The following is a 16,864-nucleotide window of genomic DNA, read 5'->3' as shown; positions in this document are numbered from 1 at the left end:
GTGTGAGCTCAATAGACTTCACTACAATATTAAAGGTCAAATAAAAAAGAGTTTTGGCTATGTATTGAGCATTCATATCTGAATTTAATATTGAAATGATAGTAGAAAGCCAGTGGTAACCTCCAATAAATATTGCCAAGAACAACTGGAGAGAGACATATTTTTTTTATAGAAAACAAAACAAAATATTCACAACAATTAAAAATAGTGTTGGATGATGAGATAAAATGTGTGGAGTGCAATGTACATGTTTGGTTATAACCTGGGGGGTTCTATTGGGGCTTCTCCAAAATTTTCATTTCATGTTAGTTATGAATATATAATTTTATAGATATATACAAGTCCATGAATTGAAAGATATATGTACAAATTCATATTATATTGCTTTTAAATATCATATAATAAGCAAAGATAGCTTGCGAGGCAAGATAACATACGCCCACTACCAGCTGTCAGAAATGATAAAGTCTGTAGTGGTTTAATATGTGAAACCAATTATCAGATTGTTACTAATTTCAAGCTTTACTGAGATCTCATACCAAGTTTCGTCAAGATAGGATAAAAAATGTAGTCTCTATCAGGCCTACAAGCCAAACTAGACGCATTGAATTAATTCAACTGCAAAACCATTCATCAGTTTGAACTTGACTGAGATCGTGTCTATATATACATGTATACCAAGTTTCAGCGAGATCAGATAAACAATTGTCGCCTACAGACCAAATTAGACGGGCAATAAGCTCCAAAATCATTCATGTAATTATTACTATCAATACCATCTCATCAATATATACATGCATACTAAGTTTCATTAAGATCGGATCAAAATTGCAACCTTTATCGTGCATACAAGAAAATTTAGTGGACTGACTGAGAGGGGTGATGGCAATAAACGTCCACATTTCCATGTGGGCGTATACAATTCTTTAAAGGGCATGTCAATTTCAAGTCTATATGTTAACATCTATAACTACTGTTGGGTAAATCAAGAATGAACATTAAACTAATCAACTGTAATAGCACAAGATTTGGTTTCATCAAAACGTCAATCTGCTTGCAGGAATTTTTTAAATGGCCAAATACTGAAAAAAGTATTTTATAGGAAGTGCCAAAGACATTTCAAATATAGACTTTGACTTGACATTCTCTTTACAACTGTGGAAAATAAAAAATAAAAACTTATATAATTTGAACATTCCAAAAGGGAAAATTGAATACACAAAGTCTTAGTTGCTGTTCTTATGAGTCTAAAGATGAACTGCTTTTTTTCTTTAATTTGTATTGTAGACTAACATGTAACAGTTGTTTTGATAGTTATGCATAAGTTACTTTCAACCTTAATCTTAATAGCAATTTTGTTAGAACTTGAAAAATGAATGAATTATCAGATCTAAAGCTGTATTTCAAATCAACATACAAGTTATAGAATTTCTTAAACTTTCAGGTATCAGATTGAACTAATCTAACAGAAATCAACTAGCTTGGTGGAACCAGATAACCCAATGAGCCAAAAATTAGTTTCCATTAATTATATTTTGAGCAAATCTGCTGGAAATACTGCAATTATTTTTCCATATCACAAAACATCAAAGCAAAAAACATGATCCAGTAAAACATGGTTATTACAATCAAACATGATTTAATGCCACATATTTCAAGCTGTGAAAGTTAATTTGACCAGTGGACAAAGTTTGACTTACCAAAAATATTTCTAGATGTTTGGGGGTTTTGACTCTGTTGACTAAAGATACAACCAATAATTAAGTATACAATTAAAATATGACAGAAATATTCCTGCTATCTTTCAAGTTGAAAGCCATTAGTTCCATCAGGACCACGTGGTTGTCTTAATACAGTGTTACCAACAGGGCTATCAGATTTACAGATAAGTCGAATTGGCCTGGAAACAAACAGATATTGTCAAAAGATTAGAATTTCTATATCAATTTTTAACCTTAGCAATGTGCATGGCATCAAGAAGATGTTACTGACCCATAAAAGAATTTAAGTATAAAACACGTAAAATATGTGAAAAGTGATGCTCACAAATCCACAAATGCATCTTGATGAAAAAACAGATTAGAGTTTCATTCTACGCAATCTTCAGACAATAAATCTATTACAGATTGTTTGGTAAAAGACAGTAATCTTGCATGGATAATAAATTACTCTTCTGAGCACTAGCTTAAACAAGTGACACCACAATACACTTTACTTTCATAACTAGTTATCATCCAAAACTCGACAGTCCAGGTTTAAAGTAAAAATATATTTACCTTTTAATACTGTCCCCATCCTCTTCTGGACAGGTAGTTTCTACTTCATCACCAAATATTCTTTGTCTAGCTTCAGCATACTCTGCCTCTCTTTCTTCTAATGTTTTACTTGGTTTTATATTTTGACTGGTAATAAAACAGAAATACTAATAGTTAAAGATGGGTTTCCTTATTTTTTTGTGTCAAATTTAGCCAACTTTTTGATTAATTGGGGTTTCGAATGAATTATCGTGTATTATAAATCATATCGTTATGTTCTTATTGCATATAATTAAGAGTTTTAACCAATCATAAATATCCATGTATGTACAGTCTGGATAAACACAAAGATTTTCAAGGCGGTTCATCCTTGGGTGATTAAGAACACTCACACTAAGTTTCGTCAAACTCTGTCAAGAATTGTGCCTTCTGAAGCTTTTTCGGGCTAAAAATTGAACACGTTTTCAAGAACAAGGGCAATAACTCATAACTCTGATTTTCAATAGGGTTCATCATTGGGTAATTACGAACACTCACACCAAGTTATGTCAAGATAGCTTGCCATGCAAGGTAACTTAAAAGAAATTTTAATAGTTTGAATTAAATGATATATATTTACTGCCAGTTATTTATGCTGAGAAATTCCACAAAATTTTTAAAAATCAGTATCAATAATCTAAACACATCAAATTATCACATCAATATACATGATCACACCATGTTTTAAATAAATTGAAAACTGTAGTCTCTAATGCGTTCACAAACAAATTTTGACATGTTTTTCTTAAGTCAAGGGCAATAACTCAAAGACCGTTCATTGAAATATCAAATTAGAGCCTGTCCAAGATCTCATCAATATAAATGATCACACCAAATTTCATTAAAATCAGTTGAAAACTGTAGTCTCTATTGTGTTCACAAACAAATTTTTATGCGTTTTTCTTAAGTCAAGGGCCATAACTCAAAGACCGTAAATCGAAAAATCATCAAATTTTAACTTGTCTAAGATCTCATCAATAAGAATGATCACACTAAATTTCATTAAAATCAGTGGAAAACTGCAGATTCTATTGTGTTCACAAACATATTTTGATGTGTTTTTCATAAATGAAATAAGGGAATCCATCAATGTAATCATTGCATAAGGGCATACAAAGTAAATAGTCTGTTTACGGGCAATTGATGTTGATAGAAGCACATACTGTATAGCGGTTAGAGGGCGATAACTCCTCAGAACTGACGTAAGAGGCCTAAATCTTCAAAAAGCCTTGAATTTAATCAGCAGTAAAAAAAACTTTCTCAAACCTTTCGATTCAGGTCCAATAAAATCCATTTTAAGTTTCATCAAAATCTGTTGAAAACTAAGAGAGTAATAGCATATTCAAGATTTTGGGGCAAGGGCAACAACTCTGCTTCTAACGGTTGAAAATAGCTCAAATTCGAACTTGATCTTCGTTTTATGTATATGTATAAACATGCCGAATTTCATTTGATTCCATCAAAAAATCGGACGGACGAGAGTGTTTACGAGCAATTGATGTTGATAAAAGCACTTACTGTATAGAGGTTAAAGGGCGATAACTCCTCAAAACTGACATAAGAGGCCTAAATATTGAAAAGGCCTTGAATTTAATCATAAGTAAACTAAACTTTCTCAAACCTTTCGATTTAGGTCCAATAACATCCATTTTAAGTTTCATCAAAATCGGTTGAAAACTAAGGGTGAAATAGCATATTCAAGATTATTTGGCAAGGGCAATTACTCTGCTTCTAACTGTTGAAAATAGCTCAAATTCGAACTTGATCTTCGTTTTATGAATATGTATACACATACCGAATTTCATTTAATTCCATCAAAAAATCTAGTCTTTAGAGCGTTTACAAGCAAATGTTGACGGACGGACGGACAGAGGTGCCGACAATATACATCCACATAGAGAGATGGGGGCGTAGAAAAATTGATATTAGAGCCATGTGATTTAATAATTTGATGTATTTGGGTTATTGATATCAATTTTAAAACATTTTTTGGCATTACTCAGTATAAATAACTGGCAGTAAATATATATATCATTGAATTCAAACTAATAAAATTTCTTTAATATGAGAAAATTTGTACTTTAGTCGCTAAAGACTGTTTTATCATTTCTGGCAGCTGATGTTACCTTGCCTGGCAAGCTATCTTTATCTTAAAAGAGCTCTGTCACATGACCTAATTAGCATACAACAAAATTTGTTTTAGATCCTTAATGTGTGCAAATCTCTCCTTTCTGAAGATATATCACACTATATTTTGAGCAAAATTATGCTTTTCAAAATTTGAAATTTTCGATAGTAATTGTGCGTAATTGTTTTGCTATATAAACTCAAATTTTTAACATAAAACAACGAATATCCGAAAACAGCAATTTTCAAATCTCTTAAGGCTCATAACTCTTTTATTTGACCTTTGTTGACCTCTTGACCATAACAAAAGTTGTTGTGCTTGACGATACAGGTATTTGAAAATTCCACTTTAGACAACCTTTTAGTACTGAATGGTATCAAATCCATGCATCCTTTCATTAAACAAAACATTAAATAGTTTATCTATTTTTGACTACTGAAAGTTTATTGCACTTTTCTCTTCAGAAAGAAATCCCACTGTGACAATGGGACAATAAACCGAGACCCCATGTAATACAGGCTGTGCACGTTTCCCCTCGACAATTGGAAATCGAAAAAGAGCAGGCTTAAGCCACTGTCCTGTCAAAATTTCCCTCATTGCACCATGCATGGCATTACCTGTCTTCATTAGCCCACAATGCCCCACATGGTACAAAAAAGTAGGACGTATAACTCCATTCATTTCATTTAAACTGGATGAACTAATGGTATTGCTGAAAATAACCCTGTTGTAAAAATGACCAACTTATTCAACACTTAGTGACATAACTTACCTATCTGTGTTATTGGTAATATTCTTACTATCTCCATCATTTTGATCTCTTTTTAATATTCTTACTTGAGGTGCATATTCTGTTCTTCCAGATAACTCTTTCATAACTACATTGTTACTTAAAGTACTACATAAAACAAACAATATCTTATACTACAATAAACTCTGGCAAAATCTGTAGTATCTAGTTTAAAGAAGAGACGCCAGATCAAAATGTATAATTCCTATACTTTATGACATCATTATCACTGATCAGAAAAATTTAAAATAGGTGTAGTACCTTTTGGATGTGCTTGTAGAATCAATCTGTAACTCTCCAATTCTTTTATCTAACACCTAAAAAATTAATTTGATAACAATCAACCTTAAAATGATGATTTTGGAATAATCTCCATCATGAAGGAATTTGAGAATTACTCTGACAACAATGATTTCTGAATTGAATTTTGTCAGTCATTTTCGAATCTAAATATCAACTACAAAATATTACTGACGGTGTTACATGTCTTTGGGTTGATGAAAATGTTAACCAATGGAAAAGTTATTATTTTAAATGTATGATTTTACAATATGGGAATATTCAGTCCGAAAAGTAGGTCATTTTCACATGAATTTTCTGGGAGAGAAGTGTATCTTAGATATCGTTAGCATATAAATGGTCCATTTTTTTTTTAATTAGCTACTAGTAAAATGGGTGGACTGGAAAATTCTACCTCTTGATCTTGATAAAATACAATACATGTCACGATATAAAATAATAAACACCTTCAAAGCTTTAACGATATTTCACAGGTGTATATTTTTACACATGTATTGTGCCATGGTATACAGTATCCTGATGTACCAATTCACCAAGCAATATAACTAATTTTCACAGTGCATCTTCTTGTTCTTATGCAGCAAATGGTGTACAAATAGCATTCAAACTATTCTCTTGGGTACCTAGTCTCTTTTCATTTTGTATCATGTAAATCATGACATGATTTAAATACCAAATTAGGCTTCAGGTTTGTAAAAGTTCAATCACTGACTGTCATGGTCTCATATAACAAAACATCTGTCTCTATTCCAGCCTCTGATAGCTATTTGGACTGATGTCAGCTGGTGTAGAGACAGATATAATAATAAATGGGGACATTCCCCATCTCCGCAGGTGCTGGGTTTTAAACCTATTTAGATACCGTACCGTATATTTGGAAAGATAGATATTTTCTCTTTACGCCATTTATGCCACGTCTCCATCAAAGTTTTATTGGCGAAACTGATCTAGCATCGGCCATTTAAAACTGCGTGCACAGCCAAAAGTTCAAAGGTCACAGAGTCACGTGATACTAACAAAACAAAAGGTATGGTGATGCCCAACACTGATTTACAATCATCATAAAGGTAATTCAATATTATGTTAGAGAAAACGCATCTGTAGAGGTGTGGAAAATCCCCATTTAACAGGGTCTTTCTCTTCAGACTTTATTTCAGCTGACAACTGTCAAAATATCCATCAGAGTGTGGAATACAGGCAGATGTTTCGGACTAAGTTAGTCCAAGTAGGTCTACCAGTACTGTAGTGTAGTAATGTAATAGTCCTTTTTTCAAATTCTTTGTTGTACAGTCAAGTAACCTAATTTCGTGGAAACCTATTATTCGTGGATTTCCGGAAAGGATTAATAATTTACATGAGCGACCTTGCGCGACCTCCACATTAGTTTGTTTTGATAAACATGGGTTTTATCTACAATATCAGCTAGTAGAATGAATCCAGTAGTTTCAAGCAAGGTAAAATGTATTAATGTATACTTTGACAAATACAAAATGGCGGATTTCAGTTATTACCAAACGATACCATTTTTTATCGGCCGAATTTCCTTATAATCCCAAGCGGTAATCAGAATTCCAAGTGTCGTCTGCTAGATTATATTCCAACGAATGAAGTCACGTGATCAACTAGCGGATTCCGTGTCAGCAGAAAATTTCTATGTAAGTCTATGGAACACAAAGTAGACCATATTCTTATGTTGTTTCAGAGACTCTTAGCAATAAATCACGCTACTTGTCTTATTTTGTCAGTCACTATTTTTTTTTTAAATCGTAGTTCTTTGAAGGAATTGACACTAGTTATAATGAATTGATATTAAAGACAAATACTTAAATAGTTAATTATACCACCCGGTATCCATACAACGTGTTTTTCTTGACTTATTTATAGATCAAACATTGTACACGAAAATGAGTGACGCATTCTGCCGCCATTGCCGAGTTGGTTGCTCATGAAATATGGGTCAAAGTGAAGGATTCATAAAGAAAATCGAAATAAACCAATTTTAGTTATTTTGTAGATTATCTGAGGAAACATCTAAGACATAAAATTTTTTTTTCGTTTTTTTAACTTTGACGAAATTCAGTGTTGAATCCTTATATCCACGAAAATAGGTTACACCACTGTACTTTGCTACTGCAGTGCAGTGCAACCACCAATTTATTGCAGTGAGAGCAATGGTTTTCACGAAGAAAATGTATCATTCGAAGTATCAATCAAAAACAAATTTATAGTGGCATTCTACATTATCAACCAAACTATACAGTATTAATAATCAAAAGGTTCATACACCGCTATCTTCTTGTTCCTCCCAACTGTCAAACGCATCTTCGTCGTCCGCCATTACAGTTCCAACAGGCCTTAGACTTGATAATGTTTGTCGCAAATAATCCTCTTTTAGGTCAAACGAGAGGCAGTATACATAATAGAGAATTGACTTACAAATTACAATATTGTAATACAAAGTGAAATTAATGAAAAAAATTTTAAGGAGGAGAAGTAAGATGGCTCAAGTTTTTTTCAACCCAAACCTAAATGACTAATTCTTTAGTACCTAGTTTTGAACTTTGATTGATAGCCTAAGTATTTTATGTCCCATCTTATTTTCAGTTTAGAAAGTGAGTTCACCCCTTTCGTTTTCTGTTATGATTACAAAAATTTCAAGTATTCCATTAACCGTAGGCCTAACTACATATTAATGCCTGCATTGACCACGAAAAATAACCGACCTGTGTTTAGGGGCATATATTTAAGTCACGGTTTGAAAAAAAAAAAAAATAATACCTAATCATGTTCATTGATTCAATGGGGATTAAGTCTCTAATCAGAGTTGTCTAGAAAATACGACATCAACAGTCTCAATTTTTATGGTGCGTCATAATCTTCAATGTAACTCATATTGTCAATGGGGACCAAGAATAGCGAGATACTATAGCCAGGGAAATTCTATTTTTCCCTAAATTATTAATATTTCGCTTCTTTCAACTTCACCCAATTCGGTAGCCCCTTCCCTATATAAGTCGCCTCTTACCCATTTCCCTTATTCCGTTACGCAGCTTTTTATACGCCCACATGAAAATGTGAACGTTTATACTTAGAAGGTATCGTATGCCTCGCCCTGAAGTTTTGGAAGTCATCGACTTGATCGAGGCTGAAATTGCTCCGCAAACTGAACGTCCCTATGCCATACCTGCAGCACTGCAAGTACTCTGTGCTCTGCGTTGTTATGCCAGTGGAAATTTCCAATCCGTCAGCGGTGATCTTTGTGGGATTAGCACTTGCAAGAAGAAGCAGGGAATAATTATATTTCCCAGACAACAGCAAGCCCAACAAGCAGTTAAAGAAGGTTTCTTTGACGAAAACAGAACACGCATTCCCAATGCCATTGGCTGCCTTGATGGGAGTTTAGTAGCAATTAAAGCGCCGCATTTGAACGAAGACGCCTTTGTTTGTCGCAAAGGTTTTCATGCGACCAATGTTCAGGGGATTTGTAATAATCAGCTTAAGTTTACCAACATTATTGCAAAATGGCCAGGAAGCACACATGATGCCTTTATATGGAATAACTGTCGTTTGCACCAAGATTTCGAAGATAGAAACATCCGAGAGGGATACCTACATTGGGATAGTGCTTACCCTCTACGCCCTTGGCTGATAACACCGATTCCCCAACTACAGAATGAAGCGGAAACCGTTTTTAACCAACAGCATCGTCGGACGAGATAGAAAATTAAAAATACATTCGGGAGGTGTAAAATGAGATGGCTTTGCCTTCATAAATTTGGTAAGATTTCACCGTGTTTGATAATTTCAGGATCAATTATTACCCTAAACCACCATCACCATATGCCGACCATATATTTCTTCATCAGTTTATATTAAGTGATCCTTTACTTTCAGGTGGCGTCATGACACTTCGGCCAGAACGATGTGTCATGTAATCGTTGCAACAGCAGCTTTGCACAACATATGCGAAGAAAACCGGGTCCCAGTCCCCGGTGATGCTCCTCCGAACCTGGATGACAACCCGGACGATTATCTCAACCCACCACAACCATTCGAAATCCGAAACGATGGACTTGCTGTGCGGAATAGGATTGTAACAGAATCATTTGTCTGATCGAACCAGTCTAAAACGCCGCAGCAGATGATGCAATATATATACTGTTTTTTTTTTAAATTAAGACTTTATTGTCAACAAAGATACAATGTTGGACGCATGTTTTAATGCGATTCGAAAGCTATAAAAAAATAATACTGTTTTAAACATATACAACATATTACTGCAATTTGCAAAAGAAAATGATAGAGTCCATCTTGGAGCATGGAATTGGAAATCTGACAGATGTCAGCTGGTATGGATCGAGACAAAAATATGCCCTGTTAAATGGGGACATTCTGCATCTTTACAGGTGCGGGGTTTTTAAACCTATTTAGATACCTCGGATCTGCAAAACCCAGGTATAATTGGAAAGATGAATATTTTTGTAGTTCAGTCAGACTTTTTCTCCCTGCACCGTTTATGTCATGTCTTCGGTTCTATTAAAGTTTTTTTGGCGAAACTGATCTATCAATCAATATATACTAGCATAAGATAAAAAATTTAACACGTAGCCTATGTCGAACAGTTACATAGAACGAATTATTTTTTTCTTCAAAATATACATTTTAATAAGAACAGATCCATCGTAATAACAAAGGGACTACACTAAGTGTCATGTCTGTTATCGTAAATTGCAAAATTTCAAAGGTCTAAAGTTATTAAATCGCGTGAAAGACGTGAGATTATACGACGAAAAACAAATTACGCGGTTATTATGGAAGTCGGTACAAAATTTTAAAATTTCAAAAAGCGTAATTGTGACCAAAATATTTGTGATATATCATAAAGATAGCTTGCGATGCAAGGTAACATACGCCCACTGGCAGCTTTCAGAAATAATAAAACAGTCTTTAGTGACTAAAGTACGAATTTTCTCATATTGAAGAAATGCTGAATAATTCCACAAAATTTTTTAAAATCAATATCAATAACCCAAATACAACAAACAATTAAATCACACAGCTCTAATCAAGGGCAAAAAACAACTTTTGACGGGTGTTTACAAAGTCAAGGGCAATCTTTTCACTTTCAGACTCGTCTTCTCCTTCCACACCATCTGAATCTTCACCATGTGATCCAGGATCCGCCAACCTTTCTTCCTTCTGTGCGTTTTTGGACCAGCAAACCACCCCTCAGTCTTCATTCAAGTCGAGATGTATATCCAGACCTTCCCCCCCTCGAACGAGATCCCAGTCCGTTCCCAATGCTACAATTCTAACAACTACCAAACCAGTACCAATCACACCGTCGACGACCATTATATCCGCTACCAAGCCGTATTATCACCAAACCAAGGACAAATCATTATGGAAGCTACCCGCTCTAAAGAAATCTACCTTAATTATTGGATCATCTAACCTGAATCGAATTACCAAAACCAGTTCAGACACTGAAATACATTCTTACCCCGGTGCCCAAATCCATCACATACAGTCAATCCTGGAATCATACGACCATGATCCCAAACCTACTACCATTATTCTTCATGTAGGTCTCAACAACCGTGATCTGCTACCAAAGACCTCCTTTAACCAAGCCCAGAAATTAATCGCCACAGCCAACAAAACCTTCCCAAACTCCAAGATCCTCTTCACATGTATACCTATTTCAAATAAAATCTCGAAGAAAGCGCAACAGAACCTCAGCACTCTCAACAACATGATCAACAGTCCAGTATCAACAGCGCAACAATCTTACCACCCTACGAAGAAGAATTCGAACCAGTTGATAATCTTCATTGGTCTCCAGAAACAGCAAACAGCATTTATTTGTTTTGGATACACCAGCTTCAAGCATCGAGTAAGTCTTTAAACTAATTACTGGGGATAAAATACTGAGAGGCCACCGCTAGGCCAAACTGTAGTTAACCTGAGCCGCAAAATTCTCACACCCCTTCAGCATTCAATCTTAGACCGTGAACTTAAATTTATTCCCACACCAAAGATAGCTAACTTGAATTATCCCCGACCATCCTTTGAACGATTTCAATGAAATCTTAGCTGCACATATTTTTTTCGAAACCACCCCCACGTGGTGCTAGAACAATGTTTATTCCTAAATCCACGTGGACACCCCCTCAGGCCGCCATCCATCCTGAAATATTGAAAGCATTTGTGAGTATGAATAGCCAAATAGTGAACCTTTCCATAACACACGAAAAGCCTAATATCACACGAGTGGAACGTGAAGCGTTAAACTTACTTAAGAAAGACGATAGCATTGTTATTAAAAAGAGTGACAAAGGTTCATGTTGTGTCATTATGAATAGGGAGGATTACGTTTCAGAAGCAGAGAATCAACTGAATAATCCTAAACATTATGCCATTTTACCGAAACCAATTTTCAAAGAAACTGCTAACATGATTAACAATATTCTTGCCGATTTAGTCAAAACTAGTTATCTCAAACAGAAACAATATGACAATCTGTCTGCCAAACCCGATTGTCGCGAGAGACATTTGTACACACATTTGCCTAAAATCCATAAGAATCCAACCAAGGAGTGGTTTATCTCGAATAAAATCCCATAAGGCCGCCCGATTATATCTGACTGTGGTAGTGAGTCATATGCAGTGTCAAAATACATTGATCATTTCTTACTACCTCTATCATGTCAACATCGCGCCTACCTTAAAGACAAAACCGATTTTGTCAATAAAATAAAAAATCTTGGAGTCCCCTCTAATGCTATTTTAATTTCTATCGACGTTTCTTCTATGTATACCAATATCGATAACACTACTGCTTTTAATAGAAACCCAGATCCAAACAGACCAATTCAGATGCAATTCTACAGCTTTTAGAGATTTGTCTTAGTCGAAACGATTTCACATTTAATGGTAAAACATATTTACAAACTTCAGGGACAGCAATGGGCAAACGATTCGCGCCTTCGTACGCAAACCTTTTCATGGCAGAATGGGAATGTGAGGTGTTGCCCCTCTGTCCATTTGACCCACTTTTTTACGGACGCTTTTTGGATGACATTTTTATGGTTTGGACTTATTCTATCGAACAGTTTTGGGAATTCTTTGAAATTCTCAACAACCACCATCCTTCTATCAAACTAACCGCAAACGTGAGTGACAAAAGCTTAGACTTTCTCGATACCACAGTCTTTAAGGGAGATTCCATAGCAGAAACAAATAAACTGGATATTAAAGTGTATTTCAAAGAAACTGATACTCATCAACTCTTGCACAAGAGCTCCTTTCACCCAAAACATACCTTTTCTGGTATAATTAAGTCACAAGTTTTACGATTTCATCGAATTTGTACAAGATCTTCTGATTTCAACCAAGCCTGTACGATTGTTTTCTCAAAACTGAAAGATCGTGGGTACTCTAAACGATTTTTACGAAACATAAAAAATTCCACCTTAGCACAGATAGCAGCTAAAAACAGACTTTATGCCGAAGTACCTCCAGGTTTAAGAAGTGCTCCATGTTTGTCCAGTAGATGCAAAACATGTCCCTTTATATCAGAAACTCATTATTTTGTAAGCAACTCTACGAATAAAAGGTACCCGATCCAGGAACATCTAACAGGTGAACATTCGAATGTAATATATTTAATTTCATGCAAGAAATGCCCTAAACAATATGTAGGAGAAACTAAGAATAATTTACAAACTCGCTTTAATGCTCATAGGTCAGACATCAAATTAAAGAAAGACAAGCCTGTTTCCAATCATTTCAACCTCGACGACCATTCAATAGACGATCTCGCCCTAATCCCAATTGAGCGTATAGAAATTGACTTGCCCGAAGATGAAACTACCAAATTCCGTCAATCTAGGGAAGCCCATTGGATTGAGACATTGAATACAGCAAGACCTATAGGACTAAATATTCATCATAATGTAGGCATAGCACCCTTTGTTGTCCCGTTTAATACAACCAGTAATCGAGCAAGCAAGATAGTTCATGCCCACTATAAGAGCCTTCAAGAGAAATTCCCCCATGTCTATAAGCAGAAAATGATAGTTGCATATTCAAAAAATAAGAACTTAAATGATAATATTGTTCATAGTAAACTAAAAACAATCAGCACATAACAGATACTATACTTCTCGCCCACTGGGCGAGTTATTTTTTCTAATTTCAGATCAGAATAAGAACAGAGAAAACCCAATATCAAGACCCTTAATCCTAATTTCTAAATAAAGTGTCTGCTCCACCCTAGGCCTGTACATTTGGGGGAATCAAACCCTCCCTTCCCCGAAATCAAAAACCGTTCATCGAAAATGCTTCATCAGAATCGGTTGAAAACTGTATAGCGCCAATCCTGCTCACAAACGATTTTTAACAAATTTCAACACGTTTTAACAAAGTCAAAGGCAATAACTCAAAAACCGTTCATCAAAAATGCGTCAAGTTAGAACTTTTGACGCGTTCTTCATAAGTTAATGGCAATAACCCAAAAATATTTCACCAAAAATGCGTCAAGTTAGAACTTGTCCGAGATCTTATCAATTTCAATGATCACACCAAGTTTCATCAGAATCGGTTGAAAACTGTAGCGTCAATCCTGCTCACAAACTATTTTTAACAAATTTCGACGCATTTTAACAAAGTCAAGGGCAATAACTCAAAAACTGTTCATCGAAAATGCGTCAAGTTAGAACTTGTCCGAGATCTTATCAATTCCAATGATCACACCAAGTTTCATCAGAATCGGTTGAAAACTGTAGCTTCAATCCTGCTCACGAACTATTTTTAACAAATTTTGACGCGTTTTTACAAGGTCAAGGGCAATAACTCAAAAACCGTTCATCGAAAATGCGTCAAATTAGAACTTGTCCGAGATCTTATCAATTCCAATGATCACACCAAGTTTCATCAGAATCGGTTGAAAACTGTTGCGTCCATTCTGCTCACAAACTATTTTTAACAAATTTCAACACGTTTTAACAAAGTCACAGGCAATAACTCAAAAACCGATCATCAAAAATGCGTCAAGTTAGAACTTGTCCGAGATCTTATCAATTCCAATAATCACACCAAGTTTCATCAGAATCGGTTGAAAACTGTAGCTTCAATCCTGCCCACGAACTATTTTTAACAAATTTCGACGCGTTTTAACAGAGTCAAGGACAATAACTCAAGAACCGTTCATCGAAAATGCGTCAAGTTAGAACTTGTCCGAGATCTTATCAATTCCAATAATCACACCAAGTTTCATCAGAATCGGATGAAAACTGTAGCTTCAATCCTGCTCACGAACAATTTTTAACAAATTTCAAGGCGTTCTAAGTCAAGGGCAATATCTCAAAAACCGTTCATCGAAAATATGTCAAATTCGAACTTGACCGAGATCTTATCAATCTAAAGCATCACACCAAGTTTTATCAAAATCAGATGAAAACTGTAGTCTCTATAGTGCTCACAAGAAATATTGACGGACGGACCGACTGACCGACGGACAGGGGCGACGACAATATACGACCACATATTCACGTGGGCGTATAAAAAGGAGAGATTATGCAAACTATGGATATGAGATAAATTTTCAAAGGATTGATTAATAGCATGACAATAATATATAAAGAGCAAATGAGACAACCGACAAAGAAATATTGTTGGTCCGTCCGTCCACAATTGACTTGTGAACACAATATAGAGGCTACAGTTTTTATCTGATTTTAATGAAATTTGGTGTGATCATTTGTAAGTTCAAATTTGACGAACTTTCGATGAACGGTTTTTGAGTTATTGCCCCTGACTAAGGACAAATGCGTCAAATTTGGTTGTGAACACACAAGAGACTACAGTTTAAATCCGATTTAAATGAAATTTAGTGGGAGCATTAATTATCATGATGAGATCTCGGTTAAGTTCGAATTTGACAATTTTTACATGAATAGTTTTTGAGTTATTATCCTTCCTTTACTTAGGAAAAAGGCGTTAAAATTTGTTTGTGAACACAATAAAGACTACAGTTTTCATCCGATTTAAATCAAATTTGGTGTAATCATTGATATTTATGAGATCTTGGTCAAGTTCGAATTTGACAATTTTTTGGTTTTTGAGTCATTGCCTTTGATTTAGTAAAAATGCAATAAAATTTGTTGGCAGTTTATGTCCAAATTTTATAATATGAAAATTTTGTGTTTGATTAAATGAACAATATCTTGTACAAATTAGATTTTTGGTACGATTTGATATATATTGGCGACCGACCTTGATAAACTGAAAATTTATAAGGGAAGTGGGCGTATCTTGCTAGTCAACAACTTGTTATTCCATAGAGGGATAAGTTAAACCCTGTAAACGTTATTTCTTTTATACCCTCGAAAATATACTGGACTGGTTGTTTATGTTTTGATGGTTCCCGAATGAGCAAAAATATCTATGTTCAAAATTTATTGTGTATCCCTATTTTGCATAATCTCACCTTTTTAATGATATCTCACAGATGATAGGCCTATATTGGTCAAAAATGCGCTTTTTAAAATTTAAAAATTTTGTACCGACTTTCATAGTAACTGTGCGTAATTTGTTTTTCGTCGTATAATCTTAAGTCTTTCACGTGATTTAATAACTTTAGACCCTTGGAATTTTGCATTTTACGATAACAGACATGACACTTAGTGTAGTCCCTTTGTTATTACGATGGATCTGTTCTTATTAAAATGTATATTTTGAAGACAAAATTTATTCTTTCTATCTAACTGTATACGTGTTATATTTTGTATGTTTATGGAATTTGTCACAAAAAACCAAGTAACTCATGAACCACCACAGATGAAACGTAGAACCCATTCTTCTAATCCATTTATAACAGTGCATCTTCATTACGCGTATGCCTACTCTTTACTGATTTTACACATTCTCAAATTTTTACATTATTAATTAAATCTGGATAGAAATTACTTGAGCCTTTTTGGTTGATAAGTGGGGTCTGTTGAAATGTGTTGCTATAGACTTCGGCGTGCCGATGAGTCTTTGCAAACTAGATATACCTCTTACCTGTAATACCTGTTCTTCGGCCTGCAACGTCTAATAAGACTTCCAAATTGAAGGTGAAAAAATAATTTTGTTTCTTTTCTTTCTTGTTTTAGTGCGCATGTAACATGTCATGAATAATTTTGTGTGTGATTTGGTCTGATAAAATGGGTGAGTATATAGTATTTCATTCTATTTCCATAAAGTTGGGTCTGAATGTGAGAGCGATGTCCCAAGTAGTGTTCAGATTAGATTTGAATTGGTTAAGACTTGAAGAGTTGATTACATAGCCTGGGTGGGAATTCCAAA

The 16,864-nt window shown here is 34.8% G+C and overlaps 1 protein-coding gene across 1 annotated transcript; it reads right to left on the bottom strand.

Moving 5' to 3' along the window:
- Nucleotides 1–1,477: 1,477 nt before the first annotated feature.
- On the bottom strand, nucleotides 1,478–7,878 carry LOTGIDRAFT_234409 (hypothetical protein). Its single transcript, XM_009062253.1, has 5 exons — nucleotides 7,797–7,878; nucleotides 5,474–5,529; nucleotides 5,195–5,320; nucleotides 2,277–2,402; nucleotides 1,478–1,900 (listed from the first exon to the last, which is right to left on the bottom strand). The coding sequence occupies exons 1-5, from the start codon at nucleotides 7,848–7,850 to the stop codon at nucleotides 1,798–1,800; spliced, it is 465 nt and encodes a 154-aa protein (XP_009060501.1). The 5' UTR covers nucleotides 7,851–7,878; the 3' UTR covers nucleotides 1,478–1,797.
- Between the last annotated feature and the right edge of the window lie 8,986 nt (nucleotides 7,879–16,864).

The sequence above is a fragment of the Lottia gigantea genome (genome assembly GCF_000327385.1).
Source record: "Lottia gigantea unplaced genomic scaffold LOTGIsca_50, whole genome shotgun sequence".
Lineage (NCBI taxonomy): Eukaryota > Metazoa > Mollusca > Gastropoda > Lottiidae > Lottia > Lottia gigantea.
This window is presented reverse-complemented; position numbering and strand designations above follow the sequence as displayed.

Bases quoted from the DNA above. Each gene is read 5' to 3' on its own strand.
- LOTGIDRAFT_234409 (XM_009062253.1), bottom strand. From the start codon at position 7,850: ATGGCGGACGACGAAGATGCGTTTGACAGTTGGGAGGAACAAGAAGAT. The intron at 5,321-5,473 runs GTACTACACCTA...TGTTTTATGTAG, and splicing joins TCTACAAGCACATCCAAAAG to TACTTTAAGTAACAATGTAG. The intron at 1,901-2,276 runs GTAAATATATTT...GTTTGTTTCCAG, and splicing joins GATGGGGACAGTATTAAAAG to GCCAATTCGACTTATCTGTA.